The 25,334-nt window shown below is 40.1% G+C and overlaps 1 protein-coding gene across 4 annotated transcripts in view; it reads left to right on the forward strand.

Annotated features, from left to right (window-relative positions):
- Positions 1-25,211, forward strand: part of LOC102211459 (protein NLRC3-like) — a 41,280-nt gene extending 16,069 nt beyond the window's left edge. For 2 of the 4 annotated variants that reach the window (XM_013914994.1, XM_005749438.2), the window contains 10 exons: positions 1,629-1,754; positions 1,839-1,943; positions 3,348-3,426; positions 3,583-3,811; positions 15,269-17,072; positions 17,189-17,362; positions 17,558-17,731; positions 17,897-18,070; positions 18,935-18,981; positions 23,595-25,211. In XM_013914994.1, the coding sequence (XP_013770448.1) occupies positions 1,678-1,754; positions 1,839-1,943; positions 3,348-3,426; positions 3,583-3,811; positions 15,269-17,072; positions 17,189-17,362; positions 17,558-17,731; positions 17,897-18,070; positions 18,935-18,981; positions 23,595-24,187 (3,456 nt within the window). In that variant the 5' untranslated portion in view covers positions 1,629-1,677 and the 3' untranslated portion in view covers positions 24,188-25,211. Of the gene's footprint in view, positions 1-56; positions 1,298-1,628; positions 1,755-1,838; positions 1,944-3,347; positions 3,427-3,582; positions 3,812-15,268; positions 17,073-17,188; positions 17,363-17,557; positions 17,732-17,896; positions 18,071-18,934; positions 18,982-23,594 lie in introns of those variants that run through there. The other 2 variants (XM_013914996.1, XM_013914995.1) reach the window with 2 other exon arrangements.
- The last annotated feature ends 123 nt before the right edge of the window (positions 25,212-25,334 follow it).

Raw genomic sequence — 25,334 nt, forward strand, 5'->3', positions numbered from 1 at the left:
GGGTGTGTGTGTTTAGGGCACGGATGGCTTGGGGATAGAAGCTCCTCTTGAGTCTCTCTGTCCTTGCCCGGATGATGCTGAACCTTCTACCAGATTGCAGAAGTTAGGGTTCAGGAGAGCATGGGGATTAGTCTTTGGGGATGTAGCCATGCAGTTTTTACCAATGCACCGCCCCGTTTCCTTCACCTTCCGTGGCATTTCTTCCTGGAGGGAGGACAAGGTGGACCGCAGCAGAGGAACATGTAATTTCGTCTTTCAGTGTTATTTGCTGTCGTCTGTATTAATCAAAACACTGTTACCAAATAAATCACAGGAGCATTAAAAGGCTTGAGCACTGTGTGATATGGTTAAGGGTCAATATCTGAGGAGGGATTAAAATATGAAGGTGGTGTATTAGCAAAACAACTGATTAAATAATTAGCACATTTGGTCAATCAAGGGGTTTCTCTTTCAACTTGCCACTTATATTGAGGTGGATATTGCTGGAGTTGACATCTCCCCTTCATTGTCAAAGTTTTCTTTGCTAATGCTATGGGGGTTATGAAAAATTTCTTTACATCATGTTCTAACTCCCTACATCACACATGTGAGCCAAGTAAGAGCAATCTGAACTGCTACAATCACTGCTTTCACTGCTATGGGATCATAGCAGTGAAAGCAGTGCTAGTGGTACCTTGTTGAGCACCATCAGTGTCTCGTTAAAGATTAGGTGTTTCATCCACAGTCTGCTTGTGCAAACAACCAAAAAAACAGAGCAAGTCGCCTCTCAGCTTTGCAAGTTCAAAGGAATTATAGATGATTCATTATGAAGCTTCAGTGATCAGATGATTAGCTAACTGACTGAAAATAAATGAATTCTAACTATTTAGATTACTGATTCTCATTTATATTTTTAGGCAAATATTTCCCATTTCATGTATTTCTTTATTGTTCATGAAATTAAACGGAAACTTTTCAGACTGATTTGCATTGACACTGGAAGATCTAACTGATGTTTTCTAGAAAATGCAAGATGATAATTGTTTGAATAAGTGATGTTAAAATTAATGTTTCACAGCAGCTCTGGTTGCATTCCATGTGTGGTGGAATTAAGGCACGACAGGACCACGGATTCATGTTTTGAGCCATCTTTATTTAACATTTGCATCATACCACCACAACCCCACACCAACCCCTGAGTCCCCGTGTTTGAACACGGCGGGCATGATTGCGGATGCACCGCAGACCACGCCCCACCACACCATGTTAATCCTGAAATTTACAAAGACAAAACAGAAGAAGATGCTTCATATTAACAGTAAATCAATGTGTGTGTGTACACTTCTCTGAAAACTAAACAACAATAATTATTGTGATGCTTTTCATTGAAATGTTTGAAAAAATTTTTTAAACGTGTTGAAATGACTGAATATTAATGGGCTGAAGCTTCCAGTCAGTGAATCAGTGAATCCATCATGTAACTGACAGTAGAAGTAGAGCAGCTTCCTCTGCCTCACACTGCTGTCTGACTGCATTCAGCTAAGACTGAGATGAAGCAGGAAAGAAGCAGCTGATATTTGGACAGCACACATGATGGAAAGGAGGATTTCAGTTGATGTGCACATGAATGATTTGTGTTTCCTCTGCAGGTGAAAGAAGAAAGTGTGTGTGAGCTGATGTGGATGTGAGTTCAGCAGCATGGATCAGTGTGAGGACAGAGAGGAGGGAGTCCCTCCCCCTAAAAGAGCCAGAGAGAGCCAGACCAAAGCTCAGAGGTGAGATGACCATCTTTAATTCTCGATGACTCTTCTCCATGTCAGAGCTTTGCACTCACGTCCCTGCTCCATCATCATTCACAGGAACCAACCTGGACCTGAACACAGCTGTGTGTCCTTAAAGAGCAACGACTCAAAGAATTTAATTGGTGTTAATTTCAATGAAGAACAATGCTCTCCTGCAGAGAGGTAATGGTAATTGATTGGTGAGGATATCCTCACCAACCAAACTGTAAAGAAAGCTTAAAATAGGTGAAGACTGAGCCGGTGATTCTCACTGCCATCAACAGGAAAAGTAATCCTTTTCCACTGCATTAAAGCCTGAGTTCTAGAGTGTGAACTGAGGGCCCTATTCCATTTATTATTTTATGTCTTTAATCAGTTTTTTGGGATTCCTAACATGCTCAAAAACTCATAGAACTTTGCATGAGTGTCCAATCTTGTGAAAATGTACACATTTTATTGGTTTCGTACATGGGCATTAGACAGATAGTTTAAGTTAAATGAATGAAATTTGGTACACGTGTACCATGCCACAACAAACAAAAAAGTCTATTGGCCCAATTACCCAAACCCAAGAGAAAGTCCACCAGGCATTAAAATCCTTGGGATTTTATCCAATCAACTTCATATTTGATCAGTCTCAACTACAGACCTGGGCCACATTAAATTGTGGAGCTTTTGATTCTCCAAAAAAAGCCATGTCCGTGGTGCTACTGCAAAATTCAGTCATTTGTCATGAAATTTTAATTTGCTATCATTCATGACATGTTTTACACTTTGGGGGTACAATTGCATCGGCTGGCCTGGGAACGCCTTGGTGTTCCCCCCGATAAGCTGGAGGAGGGGGCTGGGGAGAGGGAGGTCTGGGCCTCTTTGCTTAGGCTGCTGCCCCCACGACCCGGCCTCGGATAAAGCGGATGAAGATGGATGGATGGAAGGGTACAATTGCAACGTGGTTGACCCCAGCAAACTCAGATTTGTCCAACATAACGTTAAGGAGTTGGACTTAAGTTACATTGAAAAACTGAGTTTTCGTTAGGGCGTGACACTGGTGGAATGAGCATTTTTGATGTTTTACTATGAAGCACAAAATTTGTATAACTCAAAGGCATCTAGTCTACCTCTCACTACCTTCACTGAGAGTTCTCACCCTGAATAGATTGATATGCCCATTGTCAGCAATAGTTGGCAATAGTGGCAACAGGAAATGCCATGTTCTATATTTTGATGTAAATTTGACCTCATCCACTTCAAAGGCAGTCTTGGTAAACATCAGACCTGGTGGAGACAGCAAATATACAATAGCTTAAAATCACAATCCAATCTAGATGAAATTTTAACTGGTTCCTTGCATAATATACTTTAGTTTGACATATGGTTACATGGTATTCTCCATCACCACCTGGGGGAAATAGGAGTTCAGCACAGCTTAACCACTGTATGCCCGGGTGATTACCAGGGTGCAATCATCCTTTCATCTTTGCTTCCAGCTTTGATTAGTTTTATTATCCAAACATTACTTCATGGATATTTATGTTGTTTATAATGGTGTGGACAGACTCATGACCTAATTCTTCATGATTTCTTCAGAGTGGACCAGGAGATCTCAGAACTTTCCAGTGGTCAGTCTGTCCAGCAGCATGAAACCCACCTGGACCCCGTATTTACGGTCTGTAAATGTACAACAACTACTTACTGCATACATCTATTCTGTTAAATCTCAATGCTGCACATTGTAGATCAATGGGTTGTCAGTGTTCAACATGCTTCTGATATTTGACTCTATAATTTCACACTGAGTAATTTGTATAGTATTTTCTTACAGCTGCTGAAGGATAACATCAAGACTTTCATGAATAATCAGCTGAAGAAGATCCAGGAAGTCCTGAGTTCAGATTATGCAGTATGCTCAGAGAGCCAAAGAGAGGATGAAGGCGAGTTGGAGGGTGAGGATGACGAGCAGATGAGGAGCAGCACAGAGGCATTTGTGAAGATCACATTGAACTTCCTGAGGAGAATGAAGCAGGAGGAGCTGGCAGACCGTCTGCAAAGCAGTAAGAGGATTTTATTAAACAATTCAATCAGTAAACAATATCAGTGTCTGACCTCACAAATGTGCTTCTCAAATATTCCCATAAACACACTTCCTAAACCTTGTGCAAAGTCTTCCCTGAAAAGTTAAAGCTGTTATACCTTCATAGGTAAACTCATAAAACCATATGGATTAAGAATGAGAGCTAACTCAAGTTCATATGTGTTTGAAGGGATACGAGTGAATACTTTTGGGAATATAGTTTAGGCGGGGAGAGAAGCATTCCTTCATAAAACCACACTGCACCACATTGAGTTTAATCCTAATTTATTTGTATCAGAAAGATACAAATAAGTTTTCAGATCAGAAATTCCATTTTCACTTTGGTGTAAGTAGATGTTGAGAATAAGTCTGCCAGTGTTTATAGTTTGTGATGCATGTCAAAACAGTTTGAAGAAATCTGGGCATTCAGGTTTTGAGTTTTTAGAGTTCTGGTGTTGAAATACGGTCCCATTCTTGCCTGATATAGGAGAGTTTGTGGTTGTGGTTTTTCATTTTAATGATATGCCAAATATTCTCGATAGGTGAAATATCTGGAGTGCAGGCAGACCAAGTCAGCACCAAGCTCTTCTCCAATGAAGCCATGGTGTTATAATAGCTGGAATATGTTGTGTTGCATTGTCCTGCTGAAATACACATGGCCTTCCCTGAAGTAGACGTTGTCTGGAGGGGACAATATGTTGCTCTAAAACCTTCATATACTTCAGCATTTATAGTTCCTTCCAAAACGTGAAAACTACAGATACCGTATGCACTTATGCACCCCGATACCTTCATAGATACTGGTTTTTGAACTGAATGCTGATGACATGCTGGAAGGTCTGCCGCCTCTTTTGCCCGGAGGATGTGCCATCCGTGATTACCAACAAGAATGTCAAATTAAGACTTGTCTGACCATAGAACACTAATTTTCTTTCTTCATGTCAACACCCCCACTTGCTCTCATGTTATGACTTTCTTAAGTAACAAAACACAAATCGGATTTCTCACCCGGAACTGTATACATGTCTGTATGCCTATTTAATGTCCAAACATAAACTTTTCAAACTTGAACAACTAAACTTCTGTTGCAGGTTTTGTCATTACATCTGCCACCATCTCTTCTGTTGAACAATAATCGTTGAGTTACTTTTCCTTCACTCACAGTTCACCTTACAAAGTGGTACTTTATTTCAACGTGTTTACATCTCTGTCTCGTTACAGGATTCTTATCCAACACAATTGTACCCTGGTTATCTTCATAAACCTTTGGCGGTGCATATTTCTGTCTATCGATACCTTGTAACAGTTGGATTAGGTACAAACACTCCTGTAGGGTTGCAGCTAAAGCCATGTACTCAGCTTCACGGTTAGATAATGCAACAATAGGTTGCCTTTTGGTTTACCATGAAATCAAAGGACCACTTAAAGCCAGACTTATACTATCAGACTACCAACTGCTTCTCTGTACCTTTTGACATCATTCATCTCTTCTGCACCATCAGCGTAGTTCAGTTTTTGCTCACAAGGTCTCAGTCTCTCTTTGCAATCCTGAATGTTGAACCTTTCAAGTATTTTTTCCATATATTGTTTTTGTGACATTTTTACACAGTTATCACTCCGGTCAAAATCTATTCCAATGAAATTTCTCAGTTTACCCAAATCCTTCATTTTGAATTTTGCTGCAAGCATTTCCTTCACAACAGTTAGTTCACTTTCGTCACTAGCAGCAATGATCAGGTCATCTACCCATATTATCAAAATAATTTCCTGCCATCTTTGTGTAAACACAATGGTCAGCGGGATTTTGCACAAAGTTGTTTTCACTCAGATATTCATGCAACACCTTGTTCCAATTTCCACCTTATTGTGTTAGCCAGTATACAGACTTTTTTAACTTATACACGCAGTTTTCATTTGTGTCAGATTTCACCTCATAACCCTCAGGTTGTTCCATGAACACCTCAAAATCTATTAGTGCGTGTTGTTGAAATCTCCCAATTCTTTGAATCTTTGGGCTGAAGGAAGGACAATACTCGGTGTATTTATGCTCAATCAACAATCATTTATTTCCATACAATTCAACACATATGAGCATTAGAACCATCATGATGGGGAGACCTGCCTGAAGAGGGTCACAGCAAGTCTCAAAATGGTGACGGTTTACACAGCTTCTTATACCCTCTAGCGGCCCCCACCTAGTCGTAAAAGACCAAACATCACATTCTTTCTCTGTTACAGCGCCTAATTTATGACCTCGGCTCCCTGTCTTTCTCTGCTCTCTGTAAAGGTGGGGGTCTGGAATGTGACTTATCTCTTCTGGCCTAGACACAGAGTCTCCTGCTTACAACCTTCTTTTTATGATTCAACAATAAAGCATTTCAAGAAAACAGTGTAATACATTCACAGCAGATCAAGGATACAGAGTGATGCACACTTATCTAATAAACTAATAAGTGAATATGTTCTTTTAACTTAAAAGTATAATGAGAACTAAACTACATACAGATCACACACTCTATATTAAAGGGTATAATATGACCTACAGCAGTTAACATAATTCAACTACTTTAACTACATATATAAGATAACATATAATAACAGAATAATATCACAGTGTAGATAGGCAGCTATAACATCCATCTGATGTAAAAGCATGTTTTCTTGTGCTGCCTTTTGCATCAACGCTGTGATACTAGTCAGGTTAGCAGTAGGGGAAAATGTTTCTTCATAATTCACACCCATCTTCTGACTGTATCCTTTAGCAACATAACATGCCTTGTACTTCTCAGATCCATCAACATCCATCTACCCTCCACTGTCTTCTTACTCCTCAGGCAAAGTGGTCAAGGTAAATGTGTCGTTTTCTCTTAGTAATTGCATCGCCTCATTCATTGCACTGACCCATTTCTCTGAGTTAGATGAGGTCATTGCTTCCTTCAAAGTTTGGGGTATGTTACACATTGTAACAATGACCCATGTTTGTGGGTACTTGATCACAGTCCTCTTTGTCAGTAACATATTCACTTAAATATCTAGGCTTTTTTCTCACTCTGGAAGGGTTTCTTTCAGCCTCCCAGTTAATTTCACTCTCCTGTGACTGGCTGCTCATGTCAGACATGGTTGCTGGGATCTGTAACTGGTTGTCTGTGTGCTCTGTACTCACATCAGTATTTTCTCTCGTTTTGCTGGACCTGTTTTGTATGTCAAAATCGCTGACATCATCTGGCATCATGTCAGTTTGTGTTTGTCTCTCTACTCTTGTTTTGGCCTCAAACTTCACCAGCCTATAGTTAGCAAGACAGATTTATCTGTTTTCCCTTTGATTGCCATACCATCAACAAAACCCAGTATTTTCTGAATGTCATCAAAATTACAGTGCCCCAGTACTTCATGCCATGTTTGCATGTCATAGCAACCCTTACACTGGTCTTTACCTTCAGTGTTTACTGTTTATAGGTAGTACAGTCTGTTGTATTCATATATTGGGAACTTTTGGCCATCTTTGTGTCGCATGTCTTTTCCTTGCTTTAAGGTGGAGGTACCTGCTTTCACAGAGTCTTGTGGGTATGAGGTGATGTACAATTCCTGTTTCAAGGTTGTTTTGTGGCACTGCCCCCTGCTATCCGTCAAGCAAAACTCTGCCTTCCCTCTCTGTTCTGCAACTCCGGTGCACTTAGTGCCGTCAGCCAGCACTACGTAGTGTGTCTCGGCCTGGAAACTATCGTTGAATCATCTGAACTTTGTTATATCTGTAACAATATGCCGTGACGTTGTCATCCAATGCAGCACGCATTTGCTCTGTGTCTTCATAGCTTTGCAGTAGTTTTGAATTCAGCAAAACGTACTTTGTGTGACATGGATAGCAGATGGTTTGAATGATTTTGGCAGTCCCTTCAAAACCATGGGCTCGTCAGGCACTCTTTTTTTGGCTGCAGTGGTTATTATTATATTTACACACTTCCATCTGGTCGGTGACAACTCTTACTTTTTGACTCTCCTTTTTCTCCCTCCCTCGCACTCACAGACACATAACAGGTATGGCAGTCCATTCTTCCTGCAGCACGGAATACACTGCCCATGAGGCTTCATTCTTTAGGGCTATTTATTCCTGTAACACTCTGCCTGTTGCCTTGATATAAAACATTTTTTTGAATAATAATTTTTAAAAATATTTCTTCACATCATGATGCAGGCCGCAAGTAGAGGTGACATGGGCCACGAGATTGAGACACAGGCAGAGCCTCTTAATGCGAGTTATGAAACAGGAAAAGACCGCCAATATCAACTTTTTAAAGGGTGACTATGACGGAATACGGTTACTCATACTTTTTATTTTAAATACATAATGCCGGTGCATGTATTCTGTTACTCCGCAACACTGTGTATATATCAGTGTGAAATACGCACGACAGACCCGACCACACGTTGATGGGTTTCACCATCTTTATCTACACTTATCACATGGTTCGATTTGCAAACTCAATAATGGATTGCATTTATATAGCGCTTTTCTAGGCACCCAAAGCGCTTTACAAGTACATTATTCATTCACTCTCACATTCACACACTGGTGGAGGCAAACCACAGTTGTAGCCACAGCTGCCCTGGGGCAGACTGACAGAAGCGAGTCTGCCATATCACGCCATCAGCCCCTCTGGCCAACACCAGTAGGGTAGGGTAGGGTAAAGTGTCTTGACCAGTGACACAACGACCAGGACAGATAGAGCTGGGGGATCGAACCGGCAACCTTCCGGTTACAAATGAGCTTCCCAACCCCCTGAACCACAGTCACCCCAATGACTGCAGCTCTCCCGCTGCCAGCCGCACACATCACCAACAACAATGACAATGACAGTCAGTACAACCTTTTATGCCGGCGTGATTGCTGATGCCGCGCCGGTGCGTCCATGTCCCCTACAGCGGCACCACAGACCACGCCCCGCCACATTCCCCCATTGACCTGCTAAGGTTGGGGAGCCATCTGGCAGAACCTCATGTATGCAGGACTGTCGCCCACCTCGACCTTTGGCTCAGCAGAGGAGGCTCCTTCCATCTCTTGGTACGGCTCCACCTCCGACTGGAGCTGCCTCTCGCGTGGCTCCGCCCCCAGCCACTCCTACCGGAGGAGTGGGGATAGGTGCAGTGACAGGCTGTGTCCTGGCTGGTCGCATCCTGTTTTGAGTTTTGACATTTGGTTGATTTAGCATGTGTATAGTATAAAATGGAGTGTAGTTGCTGTGTAGAATTTTTTTTGTATATGTTAAAACAATGAGGCAATGACTGAATGTCACTGATGCCCACCAAAGACAGATTGAAACAGGATCTGCACCACACAAATGCCATACTAGGATTGATTATTTTTTGATCAGGTCTATCATTGCACTTAGTTTTATCCTGTGAATTTGGTAGTATTATAATTTCAGACCATGCCAATGTAGTGCTGGATTTCTCTTTTAAAGGTATGGTAAATAGAGCAAAATATTTGAGGTTAAATACAACTATTTTTAAGGATCATAAATTTATATCTTACTTTAGCACTGAGTTATGATATTTGTTTGTCCATCAACCTGCAGTCAACAAATGACTCTGCCCTATTGTGGGAAACTATTAAAGCGTACACTAGAGGGATTCTTATTTCTTACTCAACTAGTAAGCGGCGGCAGAAATTGTGGAAGCAGAATCTGTTAATGACTGAACTTAAAACAAAAGAAAGGACTTATGACCCCCCAAATCCTGCCTTACTGCAAGATCTGCCATCAGATCAACTTTAGCCTTTTTACGCAAGATGAAGAGATTAACCTTAAGTTTACTAGACAAAGATTTTATGAACATGGAAACAAACCCGGAAAATACTTGGCATATCTTACCAAAAAAAGATCAGAAACACAAGTTATTACAGCTATTTGTGATGCTCAGAATGACCGCGTATGTGATAGTAAAACCATAAACAACACCGTCAAAGAATTTTATTGTAGACTATATGCATCTGAACAACCAGTTGACGCACTGGAATTATTGGAGGAGTTCTTTTCCAAGCTTCATCTGCCTACCATACCAACAGAACAACAGACCACTCTTAATGCTCCCATTTCTAGAGAGGAAGTACTAAACGCTATGAAACTTTAAAGAACGGAAAAGCCCCAGGACCTGATGGTTTTAGTAGTGAATTTTATAAAGAATTCAGTGAGCTGTTAATAGATCCATTACTTAATATATTTAATTATTCGTTCTTGCATAATAGATTACCTCAGACTCAAAGGGAAGCTAATATCTCTCTTATTTTCAAGAAGGGGAAGTGTGCAGTCTTGTTTCTCTTATAGACTGATAGCTCTTCTAAATGTGGACCAGAAGATGCTTTCTAAAATATTAGCTACTCAACTCGAAATCCTCTTGCCTAAAATTATTATAGAAGAACAGGCTTTATAAAAGGCTGTAATTCCTGTAATAATGTCAGGCGTCTTCTCAATCTAATTCAGGCTTCTCAGCAAAGGAACATGGGCAGTTTGGTGCTTTCTCTGGATGCTGAAAAAGCTTTTGATAGAACGGCCTTAGTTATTTTACACTTTAAATAAATTCAGTCTTAGGGATACTTTTATTTAGTGGGTAAAAAATTTCTATGATAATCATCAAGTGTCCATTTTGAGTAATGGACTGAAATCAGATAGGGTTCCATTGTTTAGAGGAACAAGGCAAGGCTGCACCCTGTCACCTCTTTTGTTTGCCATTGCCTTTCCTTCCCCTTTAAGTGGTCTCCCACAGGTTTTGTATACTTACTGATATTTATAACTCTGAAATTTAAACAAATGTATAATGCAAATTTTGTCCCTCTGTTTGAGAAGGTAAAGCAGGATTTGGAGAGATGGAATTCCCTACCCGTTTCCTGGCTAGGATGTATAGCTCTGGTTAAGATGAATATTTTGCCTTGACTGTTATATCCTGTCCAAATGATTCCAGTTTTATTTTCAAATAGGGTGATGAAGGATCTGAATGGCTGGCTAAGCTCTTTTATATGGAGTAAATGCAGACCAAAACTTAAGATGGCTACACTACAGCTCCCAGGTTCAGTACGGGCTCTAGATTTACCAAATTTTAGAACATATCAATTGAGTACTCACATGTGGTATATTCATGACTGGGTCACAAATAACTCATGCTTTATCTGGTTGTGGATTGAAACTTCTCTTTCAAAGTATCCACTAAGAGACTTACTGTTATTTAAGAACTTTAAAGATATTAGATCGAGCTGTGATAATCCAGTTACACTTAATACACTTCAGGCCTGGCGATCAGTATGTCGACTTGAGGGAAGGTTGAAGTCCACATCTATGTTCACCCCTATTGTGAACAACCTTGACTTTCAACCTGGCATGTTCAATATAGGTTTTAAGCAATGGAGGGACAAGGGGGTTCACAGGCTGAGGGACTTATTCTCCGACAGTGTGGTTATGCCATTTGACTAAATGGTTGAGAAATTTTCTCCCCCCAAACATGACTTCTTCCATTATTTACAGATAAGGCATTATATCTTGCACAGTACTAATTTCAGTGAGACCCATGAAGTCTCTCCTGTTGAAAAATTATTATTTTTAAGAGATAAAGAGGTACCTGTGAAGGTATTTTATAAGGCTTTATGTGTCGCACCTTCAATGATGTCATAGAGGCTTAAAGGCACATGGGAAAAGGAGCTAGGTATAATAATTGATGATGAAGAGTGGAAAGATGTCTGGAGTTATGCCAGATCAATCTCAGTCTGTAATCGTACCAAAGCAATACAGTTAAAAATCATAAACAGAATGCATATATCCATATACTGCAGACATCAATATAATTGATTGATTGATTGAATCTTTATTTTGAACATGTTGAAAAAGTACAACAAGATAGAATTAAGAGACAAATAAACAAAGCAAAACAAAAGGAAAACGAGCAACCACAACTCCAAATAACTTTCATGTTCAAAAAGGAACAGGAAGAAGCATAAGATTATTTAATCCCACCCTTTTCCACTATCTAGTAATCAATCGACCATAAAAAAAACTACTTGCAATTACATTATGTGTTATGTGTATTTTTTTTTTATTATTAATTTTTGTCCTACCTAATAATCCTACCCTTTCACCCATGTGGCTCAAATGCAAGACAGAAATTGGTACCCTAACTCACTGCTTTTGGTCATGTTTGAAATTGCAAGGATATTGGTCTGATGTGTTATCTGAAATGGAGAAGATTTTGGGTTTTGAATTGGAGATGAACCCTCTGTCTCTCATGTTGGACCTCCCCAGCCTGCATTTAATATCTAAGAATAATAGAAGGTTGAATTGTATTCTCACCTATGCAGCGAGGAGGAATATTTTACTTCAGTGGATTAATGAAAAGGCACCAACTATTAAAGGCTGGCAAAGAGTAGTGTTGGATCTAGTGCCATTAAAATATCTTACACTCAAAAACAGACCAATTCTTCAAGGTGTGGGAACCATACTTGGATTCTCTTGAGTGTTCAAACTGCATTGTACTACTGGGACCACAGGTATTGTACTGTATTGTATTCTTTATTTTTTATTTATTTACTTTATTTATTTATTTTTTTTAGATGGAACTGAGCTGGTGTTTTGATTTGTGCTTAGTTCTCAGTCTGTTTTTGTTTTGTTTTTTATTTTATTGCTGTGAATTGTACCCTATATTATGTTATGTAAGTATGTATTATTTGTGAAAATGAAAAAAAAAACAACTAATAAAATATTGTAAAAAGAAAAGTTAAAGCAACAGAATCACCTCTATCTTGTGGTATAAATTGTATGGCATCTTATTGTGATTATTTGTGCCAATTGTGGCACGCGAAGGGTTAACTGATGGCACGACCATAGCTGGACTGGCCATCGGGCATACTGGACATTTGCTCGGTGGCCCGGTGACTTTTTTTTTCTTTGTCTTTGTAACGGTATAAACAATGAAAGGTGGTGGATTGGCCAGATGCTGGTCGGTGTGTAAAAATAACTCAGTTGTTTGGTAGTGGCTATGGTGGAGCTTCCTCAGATTCAGTAACATTAGCAAGTGGTGGAGGCCAGCAGGTGGATGAGAGAAAGGGGAGGCAGGAGGAGGAGAGACCCGAGGCGGCTGCTGGTCCGAGCGTCAGGTGAACTGAACTTCAGATAAGAAGTTATGATCTGCAGTCTATCTGGGTCAGATATAAACTAAGGTGTAGTTTATTTTCGTTATGCTGACTTTTTACAGTCAGTTACAATAACTCTTACTGCTACTAGCTAGCATGACGGAGTTTCTATACAGCTGGGTGGGTGCTTTGATGTTACTGATGTTGAACTTTATATAATTCACAAGGTTAGTTCGTAGAGTTGCCAACCGTCCTGTAAAAAACTGAATCGTCCCGCATTCAGAGAAAATATTACGCGTTTCGTGTTGAGGTGAAAAGGAACACAGTTTGTCCCGGACTTCAGCTAGAATGGAAAAAGACACAAAGCTGGAGTTATTCTGTTGTTATGCTGCACAGCTGACTCTTCCCCTGTCATTCTCTCCCCTCTCTCTCCTGTTACTACTTCAATCATGAAACTGATCAATGATCAGCTGATTGGCTGTTCTCTGGTGTTTGTTTATCGCCCACTTTGCACCAGAAAGAGGAAACCGGCGGATGTCGCCCTAAACAACAGCAGCACGTTTAAGCTTGATCAGCTGTTGTTAGAATTTATTTAATATTAATTTCTAGTATCAGCTGATGTTTGCTGGAGCCACAGCTGTAAAGCTGCTGGTCATGATATGGTTTGGATATGTGGTGAGAGGGAAACATGAAGATGAAACCAGGAGATGTCCTTACTGAATCATCAGAGCTGAACAGGTGATGGAGAAACAGGTTTACCTTTTAGGTGACATGGATGAGTTGAAGTTATGAACTGTTTCTGAGAGACAAATAACACCAGGATCCTTTTCTAAGTAGCTGACAGCTGGTAACTGTGCAGGGGCGGGTCTAGCAAAGTGTTGCCAGGGGGGCAGGTAGGGCATTAACAGGGAGAGGGGGGCACAAAGAAATACTTTCTTATTCTCATTTAAAATGTCTAGCTTTTATTAAATAATTATCTGAAGCTTACAACCAAAGTTTTTATCTGACATAAAATGTATAGAAATCATACATATAACATCGAAGCAGCTGGAATCCACAGCTGTGTGTGTTCATGGAGCTTGGATTTTCACCTGCTGGACATCACTCCCTGACAAGTTTAACTGTCTTCAGAACATTGCAGAGGCCTTATTGACAGGATTTGGCTCTACATGTCTGTGTGAGCAGATTTTCTCTCACATGAGTCCTCAGGTAGCCTCTGAATGCTGGACACTCGGAGATCTGCGTCTCTGAGTGGGAGACCAGAGATCACATTAACATGTATGTCTCTGTATTAACAAACATGCCATATTGGCCCAGTTTATTTTTCTTATCATTGTTGTGAGGAGACCATAAATAGCATTTGTATTTTCTGTTGTACAGTTCATTTGCTGTTATGGAGTTCTTGTTATGGATAAAAACTGTCCTTTTTTTTTTGTTTCAAAATAGCTGCTAACTATTCGCTGATAGCTGCCAACATCTGTGAACAAATATGATTCTATATAATGTGTAACTGTTAATATAGAGTGTTATTACATTTATTGCTAATGCAATCATATGGCACACTGACAACTGAGGAAATTTTAAATGGCACTCGTCATCAGAAAGGTTGCCTACCCCTGCTGTAGACTTTAAATTTAGATTGGATACTGCAGTTTAGCAGGGGTTCCTTTCTCAATGCTTCCTCAAGGCTTCAGTTCAATATGTCAGGATAAGCAAAGAAAAAACAGACCTGTAAATCCTATTTTTAGATCGCTAACAGTCCTTTATTGCTAACAGTTCTTTATTACAGAAACCGTGCTTTTTATGATATTCCACCAACTGTACTCCTGATTTTCTCCACTTCTGATGTCATCACTTTTGGTGAAGTCCAGTTTTCCCGTTCTTATTTCCTATTTTTCTGTACATTGGGACATTGTGACCCCATAGTAAGACCTCATTCATGATATTATTGGACTTGTTTAATTCAGAATTATTTCAGAATGATTTTCACTTATTTTATTAAATTGAACGTGCTGCATTTGAAGCAAAATTACATTAGCACAATCATATTGTATACATATCTGAACACCATACTTAACTAATGATAGGGTCAGATATAAAAAAGTCCCTTCTTTTGGTAATCAGGTGGATGAGACTTTGGAGATCTCAGTCTGTTTGACAGTACCTATTACACTTGATAGAAACTGCAAATTCTCATTCATCTGTTCTTTAAATAATCTTTTCATGTTGTCACCCAATTGTTGTCACCCCCATCACTGGTAGTTTGTTATGCAATATGACTATTTGGATTCGCAGATTTAACATTGAATATGTTTTGTGTCTATTCAGGGTCTCGTGCTGGAAATGGTCAGCGTAAACTTAAGTCCAACCTGAAGAAAAGGTTCCAGTGTGTCTTTGAGGGGATTGGTAAAGCAGGAAACCCAACCCTTCTGAATCAGATCTACACAGAGCTCTACATCACAGAAGGAGGAACTAGTGAGATCAATAAAGAGCATGAGGTCAGACAGATTGAAACAGCATCCAGGAAACCAGACAGACCAGAAATAATGATCAGACAAGACAACATCTTTACAGCACCTCCTGGAATACATAAACCAATTAGAAAGGTGCTGACAAAGGGAGTGGCTGGCATTGGGAAAACTGTCTTAACACAGAAGTACACTTTGGATTGGGCTGAAGACAAAACCAGCCAGGACATTCATTTCACATTTCCATTTACTTTCAGAGAGCTGAATGTGCTGAAAGAGAGAAAGTTCAGTTTGGTTGAACTTGTTCATCACTTCTTTATTGAAACCAAAGAAGCAGGAATCTGCAGCTTTGAAAATTTTGAAGTTGTGTTAATCTTTGATGGTCTGGATGAGTGTCGACTTCCTCTGGATTTCAACAACACTGAGATCCTAACTGATGTTACAGAGTCCACCTCAGTAGATGTGCTGCTGACAAACCTTATCAGGGGGAAACTGCTTCCCTCCGCTCGCCTCTGGATAACCACACGACCTGCAGCTGCCAATTTGATTCCCCCTGAATGTGTTGACATGGTGACAGAGATCAGGGGGTTCACTGACCAACAGAAGGAGGAGTATTTCAGGAAGCGATTCAGGGATGAGAAGCAGTCCAACAAAATAATCTCCCACATCAAAACATCACGAAGCCTCCACATCATGTGCCACATCCCAGTCTTCTGCTGGATCACTGCTACAGTTCTGGAGGATGTGCTAAAAATCAAAGATGTAGGAGAGTTGCCCAAGACCCTGACTGAAATGTACATCCACTTTCTTGTATTCCAGGCCAAGATAATGAAGTCTAAGTATGATGAAGGAGCTGAGACAGATCCACACTGGAGTCCAGAGAGTAGAAAGATGATTGTGTCACTGGGAAAACTGGCTTTTGAGCAGCTGCAGAAAGGAAACCTGATCTTCTATGAATCAGACCTGACAGAGTGTGGCATCAATATCAGGGCAGCCTCAGTGTACTCAGGAGTGTTCACACAGATCTTTAAAGAGGAGAGAGGACTGTACCAGGACAAGGTGTTCTGCTTTGTCCATCTAAGTGTTCAGGAGTTTCTGGCTGCTCTTCATGTCTATCTGACCTTCATCAACTCTGGACTCAATCTGCTGGAAGAAGAACAAATGGCAACGTTGTGGTCTGAAAGACGAAAAGATGAATCTACTGAGACAGATATCTATAGGAGTGCTGTGGACCAGGCTTTACAGAATCCAGATGGACACCTGGACTTATTCCTTCGCTTCCTCTTGGGTCTTTCACTACAGGCCAATCAGAGTTTTTTATGTAGCTTTTTGAGACAGACAGGAAATAACTTGCAGACAAATCAGGAAACAGTTCAGTACATCAAGACAAAGATCAATGAGAGTCTATCTCCTGAGAAAAGCATCAACCTGTTTCACTGTCTAAATGAACTGAATGATCATTCTCTAGTGGAGGAGATCCAACACTCCCTGAGTTCAGGAAGTCTCTCTCCGGATAGACTCTCCCCCGCTCAGTGGTCAGCTTTGGCCTTCATCTTACTGTCATCAGAACAAGTCCTGGATGTGTTTGACCTGAAGAAATACTCTGCTTCAGAAGAGGCTCTTCTGAGGCTGCTGCCAGTGGTCAAAGTGTCAGAGAGAGCCTTGTAAGAAAGTAGCTCTTGTTAATATATCAATATATGAAAACGCTTGTATCTTTTCATAAAAGAAAAAAAATGAGTAATTCCCAAACTAAGTCATATTTTTTTTTTTACTCCTTCAGACTGAATTTGTGTAACCTCGCAGAGAGAAGTTGCAAAGCTCTGTCCTCAGTTCTGAGCTCCCAATCATCTAATCTGAGGGAGCTGGACCTGAGTAACAATAAATTACAGGATTCAGGAGTGAAGATCTTGTCAGCTGGATTGAGGAGCCCAAACTGTTCCCTGGAAATCCTTAGGTCAGTTGAATTACACTTGTCACACAGAATCCCAGGAGAAGATTATACATTATCAAGCTGTACAACTTTGATCCGTATCTGCTTTCTTACTGTAGTGTAGGCTGAGCTATCTGTTGTTTCTGTTTTCTTAAGACTAGAGTCAACATTAAAGGTTATTGCTTAATTCAGAATTTGTTTTTCTTTTTTTTATTTCAGGCTTGGTCTCTGCAGCCTCAGCGAGAGCAGCTGTAAAGATCTGTCTTCCGTTCTCAGTTCCCAATCGTATTGTCTAAAAGAGCTTGACCTGAGTAACAACAATTTGCAAGATTTAGGAGCAAAACTGTTGTCTTTTGGACTGAAGAGTCCACACTGTAAACTTGAAATTCTAAGGTCAGAATTCATCAAAATCATGACCACTTAGGATTTTATATCCCATTAACAAAGTAAAAATGTGTAGCTGTTGCTTTATGCATATGACATATAACTGCTAAGATAACACAATTATAGTATTAATACCAGCTGTTCCATAAGGCTTTGTGTTTGGTGTATCTGCAGGCTGTCAGGCTGTCTCATCACAGAAAAGGGCTGTGCTCCTCTAACCTCAGCTCTGAACTCCAATCACGCCCATCTGAGAGACCTGGACCTGAGTTACAATCATCCAGGAGACACAGGAGTAGAGCTTCTTTCAGCTGGTCTAAAGGATCCACACTGGAGACTAAACTCTCTCAGGTATTGAGAGACCAGGAGCATTTTCTCTGTCCGTCACTCTGTTATTGTTCAATCAGAAATACTGTTTGAATCAAAGCTATTTGCAGTAAATGATAAAGGGACTAGTACTTGTATAGTACTAAGTAATTTTACTACGATCCTCATTCACCCAGTCACATATATCTTCATACAAGCACTTTTCTATATCTTAGTGCCTTATCTAACAGTCACGCAAACACTCTCACTCCAATGGATGCATTTGTGCTCTCATCTGTGAAAAGCACCAGTGAGGTCCTGCAAATTCTGGTATTCTATTGCAAATGCCAATTGAGCATACAGTAACCACAAAGGAATTTCAGGTCCTCATAAAGCAGTTTCTGATTGTTTGGTCAGAGACATTCACACCAGTGGCCTGCTGGAGATAATTTGGTAAGACTCTGGTAGTACTCACCCTGGTCCTTCTTGTGCAAAGGAACAGATACCAGTCCTTCTGGGTTAAGGACTTTTAATAGCCCTGCCCAGCTCTCATATTCTAATTTCCTGTCTTTGAATCTCCACTATGGTTGTGACTGTGCTTGGAGACAAAGCAAACCTTCTAGGATTGGCATGCATTGACGTGCCATCCTGGAGGGGCTGGCATACTTGTTAAAGTCTATAAGGTTTAGCTATTAAATAGTGCTCCCAGTAGTGACGCTAATTGTTGTCAAATTCAAAACTCAGAAAAGATGTCAAAAGTCAGAAAAGATAAGGAGGGAAAGAATATTGCTTCCACCTATAAAACCATTACCGTTTTGGGCTTTCTCATTGTTGCCACTGTAATGTACGTTGTTAACTTCATTATTACTAAACTGACCAGATCGACTTTCCCTCTGTTCCCCCTTTCAGGGTGGAACCTGCTGGAGTCCAGTGGTTGAGACCAGGTCTTCAGAAATGTAAGTGTGGCTTTAGTCTGATTTATAAAAGGCAGCACATGTTCTACAGTCTTTTCCATTTCGTGGTGTTTGGCTTTGTTGGATTTATTGTCAGTACTCATTTAAAGTAAGTGACTCATTTAAATCTCATATTTCTTGCCTTTGGGTCATTTTCAATCAAAATATAAAATAACATATTTTCAATTACTTCCAAATATAGGCTTTATCCCTCACTCCTCCCCACACATACATGCTTATTTATATTGCAAATCTATATGGTGTTCGGGTCAACCTTTGGGCCATGAAAGTGTGGAGGTGCTGTTTCCTTTCCCTTTGTCCTTCTCCTGCATGGCCTGCTGTTAATATGTGCCTACCTGCATGTGTTTTACATTTCCTTCTTTCCCCCCCACAACTTTCCAAAGCTATCAGATTTTAAGCAGCTATACATGTCTGTTCTGTCTTATGGTAATCATTGTATGTTTTCTCATGCTTTATCCTAGCTGAAAATCTAGGATGGAGCCCAACAGCTGCTTTTAGATCAGGATGGCAAAAAGATTCTCTGGTCACAAGACCTACAATCTTAGAAAATAAGAGGTTTTAGAAGAAAAAAAGGAAGATTTTCCAGAACATGAACATTTTTTTGAAATTTATCAGCTAGCACAGTAGTCATTGATAGACTGCCAACCTGTCCAAAGTGCACACAAACTTTCTGCCCTATCATAGCTATGATAGGAGGGTGTGCTCTAGTTACAGAGAATTCAGTCCTCTCAGTTTCCCCAGGAGGGTCTATCCTGGGGTGCTGAAAGGAGTGGCAGTCCAACCTCAGATTTTTTCTGGTCATGGACCACTGGACCAGTCCTTTATCCTCTCTAGGATATTCAAATGTGTGTGGAAGGTTGTCAATCCAGTCTACATGGGTTTTGTTGGAATTGCAGTTGACTATGTTCTTCTGGGGTATCATGTGGAGGGCACTGCAGGAGTATGTGGTGTCTGGCCCGGTGTTCCACAACATCCAGTCACTGTACAACTGCTGTGAGACGTTGGTCCGTATTGCCAGAAATAAGCTGTACTCGTTTCTGGCTCTGCCAGGGCTGCTGTATGTCACTTACCCTGTTCACAAATTTATGGACAAAATTGCTAGATGTAACCAAGTGGCTGAAAGCTTCCACCTTGGTGGCCTTGGAATTTCATCTCTGCTTTTTGCAGATGATGTGATTCTATTGACTTCATCAGTTTGTGGTCTCCAGCTCGCACTGGAGTGGATCACAACTGAATATGAAGCAGCAGGTATGCGAATTGGCACCTCCAAGTAGGGATGGGTATCATTTAGGTTTTATCCGATACCGGTGCCAAATCGGTACTTTTGAAACGGTGCCGGTGCTCAAACGGTGCTCAAACCGGTGCTTAAAGAATGGAGAACACAAAATTGGTCCAAAAACCTCTCATGTTCAGCTGGTTTTTTGTAAAAAGATAACAATGTTAGCCTTTTCTGCAGCTATGGGCCATATATGGTATCACTCTTGGCTGGAAGCAGTGCTTAAACAATGGAAAAAACACAAACTTTATCCAAAAACCTCTCATGTTTAACTGTTTTCCACTTTTTCTTTGGTCATTTTAGCCTTTTTGGCCAGGCTGAAGGGAGTATCTGCCATCAAACAAGAGGACAGCCGCATGTAGCTATGATGATGTTTGCTAGTACACCTTACATGCATTAATGTAATAACGTGGTTAGCCTACTCAACGTAAATTACACACGAACAACATTAAGCTCCTCACGCAGAGAAGAACGGCTGCTGCTGCATCATCATCCTTCTGCTACACTGGCAGGGCTAGGGGCCAGGACTCTCCTCTTCGTGTTTTTGGGGATGTTGCTAACTCCGGGTTCGATAACAGGCACCACACCCGCAGTAGATGCGCTCGGTGTGAGGTCTCGCAGTAAGCTGTCAAATACGGCGCATTTCTTGGCTTTTAAAAAAAAAAAAGCCGCTATGCGTCGCCAGGTGTTTCATCGGATTTGAGGTGTTACCTCCTTTGACAGCATCACAGTATCAGCTTAAAGCACTTGTTGCAGGCTGCTGAGTTTGCATATTTTGCTGTGAAGTACAGCCAGACTTTTGACCGCTTTGCCTTGGGCATTTTTAATCTGTAGCTCTGCTCTAAAATAACATACGTACCTGGGCCCGCCTACTATCCTCGGAAACGTAAAATGATTGGCTAGAAGTGTATCACAGCTCAGGAAAAAAAAGCACCGAAATAAAGCACCGAAATGTGCGCTGCTTTTTGGTCTGGTTACTACCGTTTATGTCAGAACCGGTGCCATGATGGCACCGGACACCGGTACCCATCCCTACCATGGTAGGCCATGGTCCTTAGCCTGAAAACAGTGTCGTGCCCACGCTAGGTCATGCACAAATTGCTTGCAAGTGGAGGAATTTAAGTATCTTCAGGTATCGTTCACTAGCAAGGGAAGAGAGACTAATAGACAGATTTGGACAGCGGCTGCAATGATGTGGACACTGGTCTGTCAGAGTGAAGAGAGAGATTAATGTAAAATAAAGTTTTGTTTTGTCTAGTCCTATGTCTCTAACCTCTCCTATTGCATGAGTTTTAATTAGTGAGTGTAGGAGCGAGATCACAGATAGAAGTGGTATAAATAAGCTTTCTCGTAAGGGTGGCTGGCCTCTCCCTTAGAGAGAGAGAAAAAAAAGTCAAGAGTGTTATTGGTTAGTTAATGAAGACAAGCTCAGAGTAGAGCCGATGTTCCTTTTCAAAAGGAGCCAGGTGAGGTGGTTTACCAGGATACCTCCTGGTGTTCAGAGGCATCCTAATCAAACTGGTGCCTACTGGGTGAAATGTTGTGGGCATATTCAATTGTATTTTATTTATATAGTTTACAAATCAAAACAACAATTTCCTGAGCACTCAAATCATATATTTGTTTGACGTAAACTGTGTTCGTGAATTGTGTCAAAATTTCAAAACCCTGTATATAACTGCATTTGTGAAGACTGAGTGTTGTTGAGCTCAGTTTAACACTTTAAAGTTGACGAACACATTAATATGGACAAGTTGTCTAAACAGTCTAGAATAAGTGCAATAATTCCTTAGTGGAAAACACTACTTTCAGTTTACCATTCCCTTTAACCCGGTTGGAGCGGGCGCGCTCTGTTTAGTGTAACTATTTTTAAATCCCTGTAGAACCAGAACCACGTAAGCTAGAGCAATACTTTTTTTGCATATGAAACCGAAGGAGTTGTACTTCCATCTTATGCCATCAGCTTGTCCTCGGTCACAGTTTCCTTCCACATATAGCTTTGCAAAAACTGCATAAAAAGCGCTTGTAGCAACAAAAACATAATATTCCAGAAACACGCTTTGCCGATCCGATCAGCTGTTCGTAACACTTCCTACGTTGAAATAGACGTCAGCGCGAACTATCACATGTCCACCATTACCTGCCCGAAACTGGATGTGACATCATTTTCGCGGAAAATGTAGTTTTTTACCTTCAGGGCCTTATAAGCCTATACTGGTGTTTCTAAAAGTTACGTTTGACTTCATGCTTTTCTGAATAGTTTCTGGGATGCTTAGAACTTAAATTACACTGCTGGAAATAGTTTGTTTTTATGCACATGCTTTTTGTTTTTGCAAATTTGCATTATATTTATTTTAATTTTTCCTGCAGGACATAAAAATTGGTGTATCTCAAAAATAAAACTATGAAGACACTCAAAATACAGGGTGGGCCATTTATATGGATACACTGTTACGTTCCCCTGAGGGGTCTAGGCGGTGAGGGGGAAGTAACAAAAAGTGTCCGGGTCAGAAAAAGGAGTCAAGGAGGCAAAAGGATTAAATCAAAGAGTTTTATTAAAGTTCCTATCAAACTCAACTAAAAGAGATGGACAAGCCGCTAACACCATTTAAGGAAAACGAAACTCAAGCGTTGGTCAATAACGTAAAAAGTAAGTCAAAAAGAGAGTGCAGCTCACTAACTGCAAATACACCAAACACTCAGCTCACTAGCTGTAACCACACAAACATACAGCTCACTAGCTGCAACCACACTAATGGCACTTTGGCCCAGAGCTCACCTTTCCCTGGGCTTAAATCTCTTTAATTACTGAGAGAGTCAGCTGCACAAAAGGACTTTAATATCACCAACCATACCCATGTTATTACGGTGTATCCATATAAATGGCCCACCCTGTACATTTCCTGTTGTTGGAAACTATTTTGTGCAACTTTTCTGTATTTACAGTTTTGAGGGATAAACCTCTGAAATTTCTCTAACTGGAAATTTATGTAAAAAAACCAAAAAGATTTTCAAATTTTTTGTAGTTTATTGCACTTTTTTGCAATTTATGTAGTTATTATGGACTTAATGCATACATATTATTAGAATTTGGGCTATAACAAATTTTAATAATATTTGTTATAGCCCATATTGATGTGTAACAACTTGAAATGCTCCCAAAAATGGCACTACAGCATGTAAAAATATAAAGATAAGCTCTGGCGGACTTGGTTCTATGGTAGGTCTTAAAGGGTTAAAAAGGTTAAGTGGAATTTTTAAACGATCAGATTAATAAATGAAGAAATAATTTTAATTTCATGTGTGTTCTTTATATCAGATTACTGCCAACTCACAATCGACACAAACACCGTAAACAGGAAACTGAAACTGTCTGACAGCAACAGGACAGTGACACATGTGGAGGAGAATCAGCCATATCCTGGTCATCCAGACAGGTTTGACCACTGTCGTCAGCTGCTGTGCAAAAAAGGTCTGACTGGTCGCTGTTACTGGGAGGTCGAGTGGAAAGGGAGGGCTCACATATCAGTGAGTTACCGAGGAATAGGTCGAAAAGCAGACAGTGATGCTTGTGAGTTTGGTTACAATGATCAGTCCTGGAGTCTCTTCTGTTCTGATGGGATTTACTCTGTGTACCACAACAACAAAGGCATATCTGTTCGTCTACATTCCTTCTCTTTCTCATCACTATACTCATCATCATCATCAGCCCCCTCCTCTTCCTCATCCTCTGGCTTTGGTAAAGTAGCAGTGTATGTGGACTGTCCTGCTGGCACTCTGTCCTTCTACAGAGTCTCCTCTGACACTCTGGTCCACATTTACACCTTCAACACCACATTTACTGAACCTCTTTATCCTGGATTTGGAGTAGGTTTCAGGCCTGGTTGTTCTGTTTCTCTGTGTTCAGTTTAGATATTGAACAATTCATTGCCTGTCAAATTTGTGAGCTGATATTGGCCTATCACACACATATCAGTGTTTATGTAAGTTGCTAAATATGAAAATTGTTATGTGTGTTGTACAAATAGTAATGTTAGTACTATTAGAGACTGAACAGGCTGATGTATTTTTTTTTAACTGTTTTATATGATTTCTTGTAAATTTCTTCCTGTTCAGTTATCTAAGAATGTGTTTGGGGAATTATGTCTTTTAGAAACTAGATATAAATTGAGTTGGTTGCCAAAATTGTACATTGTTTTGCATCAACAGCTGAATGCCAAGTAAATGCCTCTGACTCTGTGTCACATTTTGCTCTGCTTTAACTTTACTGCATGGCTTCCTTCAGTGGTTTTAGTCAGATATGGCTCAATGGGTTTCATATACAAACGCTATTCCTTCAGCAAAAAATCTATATTCTATTAAATAAAAATAGCACAACTTGATTAAGTAGTATCTAATAAATGTAATTATAACAAGTTTCAGTCATTAATGTAGCTGATACACAGCGGTAAGACCATTATTTTGTGGCCCTCGACTCCAGTTGTGTAATTTTATTGTGAGCCTGTTAAGTATCTAAATAAAAACAATCTGACTAAAGAGCACATTACAGTGAGACATTCCTGTTTCATCATCTAGCTCTCTGTGTGCAAAATATGATGATCACAGATGAATACAGTGTGTGCCACTGACACTCCAAAAATAAATAAATAAATAAATAAATAAAAAATCCTGTAATTGTAAAGGAGTTTGAGTCTAAGTTCTCACTCTGTTGGAAAAACATGAAGACATAGATGATGTAAAGAACATCCCTTTTTTACTTCCCATAATATAGAACTAATACTACATATCCAAACTGTTAATCTTGGACTTACTGTAGATCAATATCACACAATACCTGTAAAGAATGAACTGCTTTCAATGTGTTTACACAATAATTTGACCATTACTTTAAGTCACTGAAATTTGTGAAGAAATGAATAAAACTCGTTTTCTATTGCTTCTTTGTGCTTGTTGTTTGGATTGCTTACTTTATGGTTGTTAATGCTTTTCTTTTCTTTTAGCTTGGCTTCCTGTGTGTTTATTCTCTATGCCTACTGGTGTTGGCCAGAGGGGCCGATGG

The sequence above is a fragment of the Pundamilia nyererei genome, unplaced genomic scaffold (assembly GCF_000239375.1).
Source record: "Pundamilia nyererei isolate P.nyererei 1_Seehausen unplaced genomic scaffold, PunNye1.0 scaffold00244, whole genome shotgun sequence".
Lineage (NCBI taxonomy): Eukaryota > Metazoa > Chordata > Actinopteri > Cichliformes > Cichlidae > Pundamilia > Pundamilia nyererei.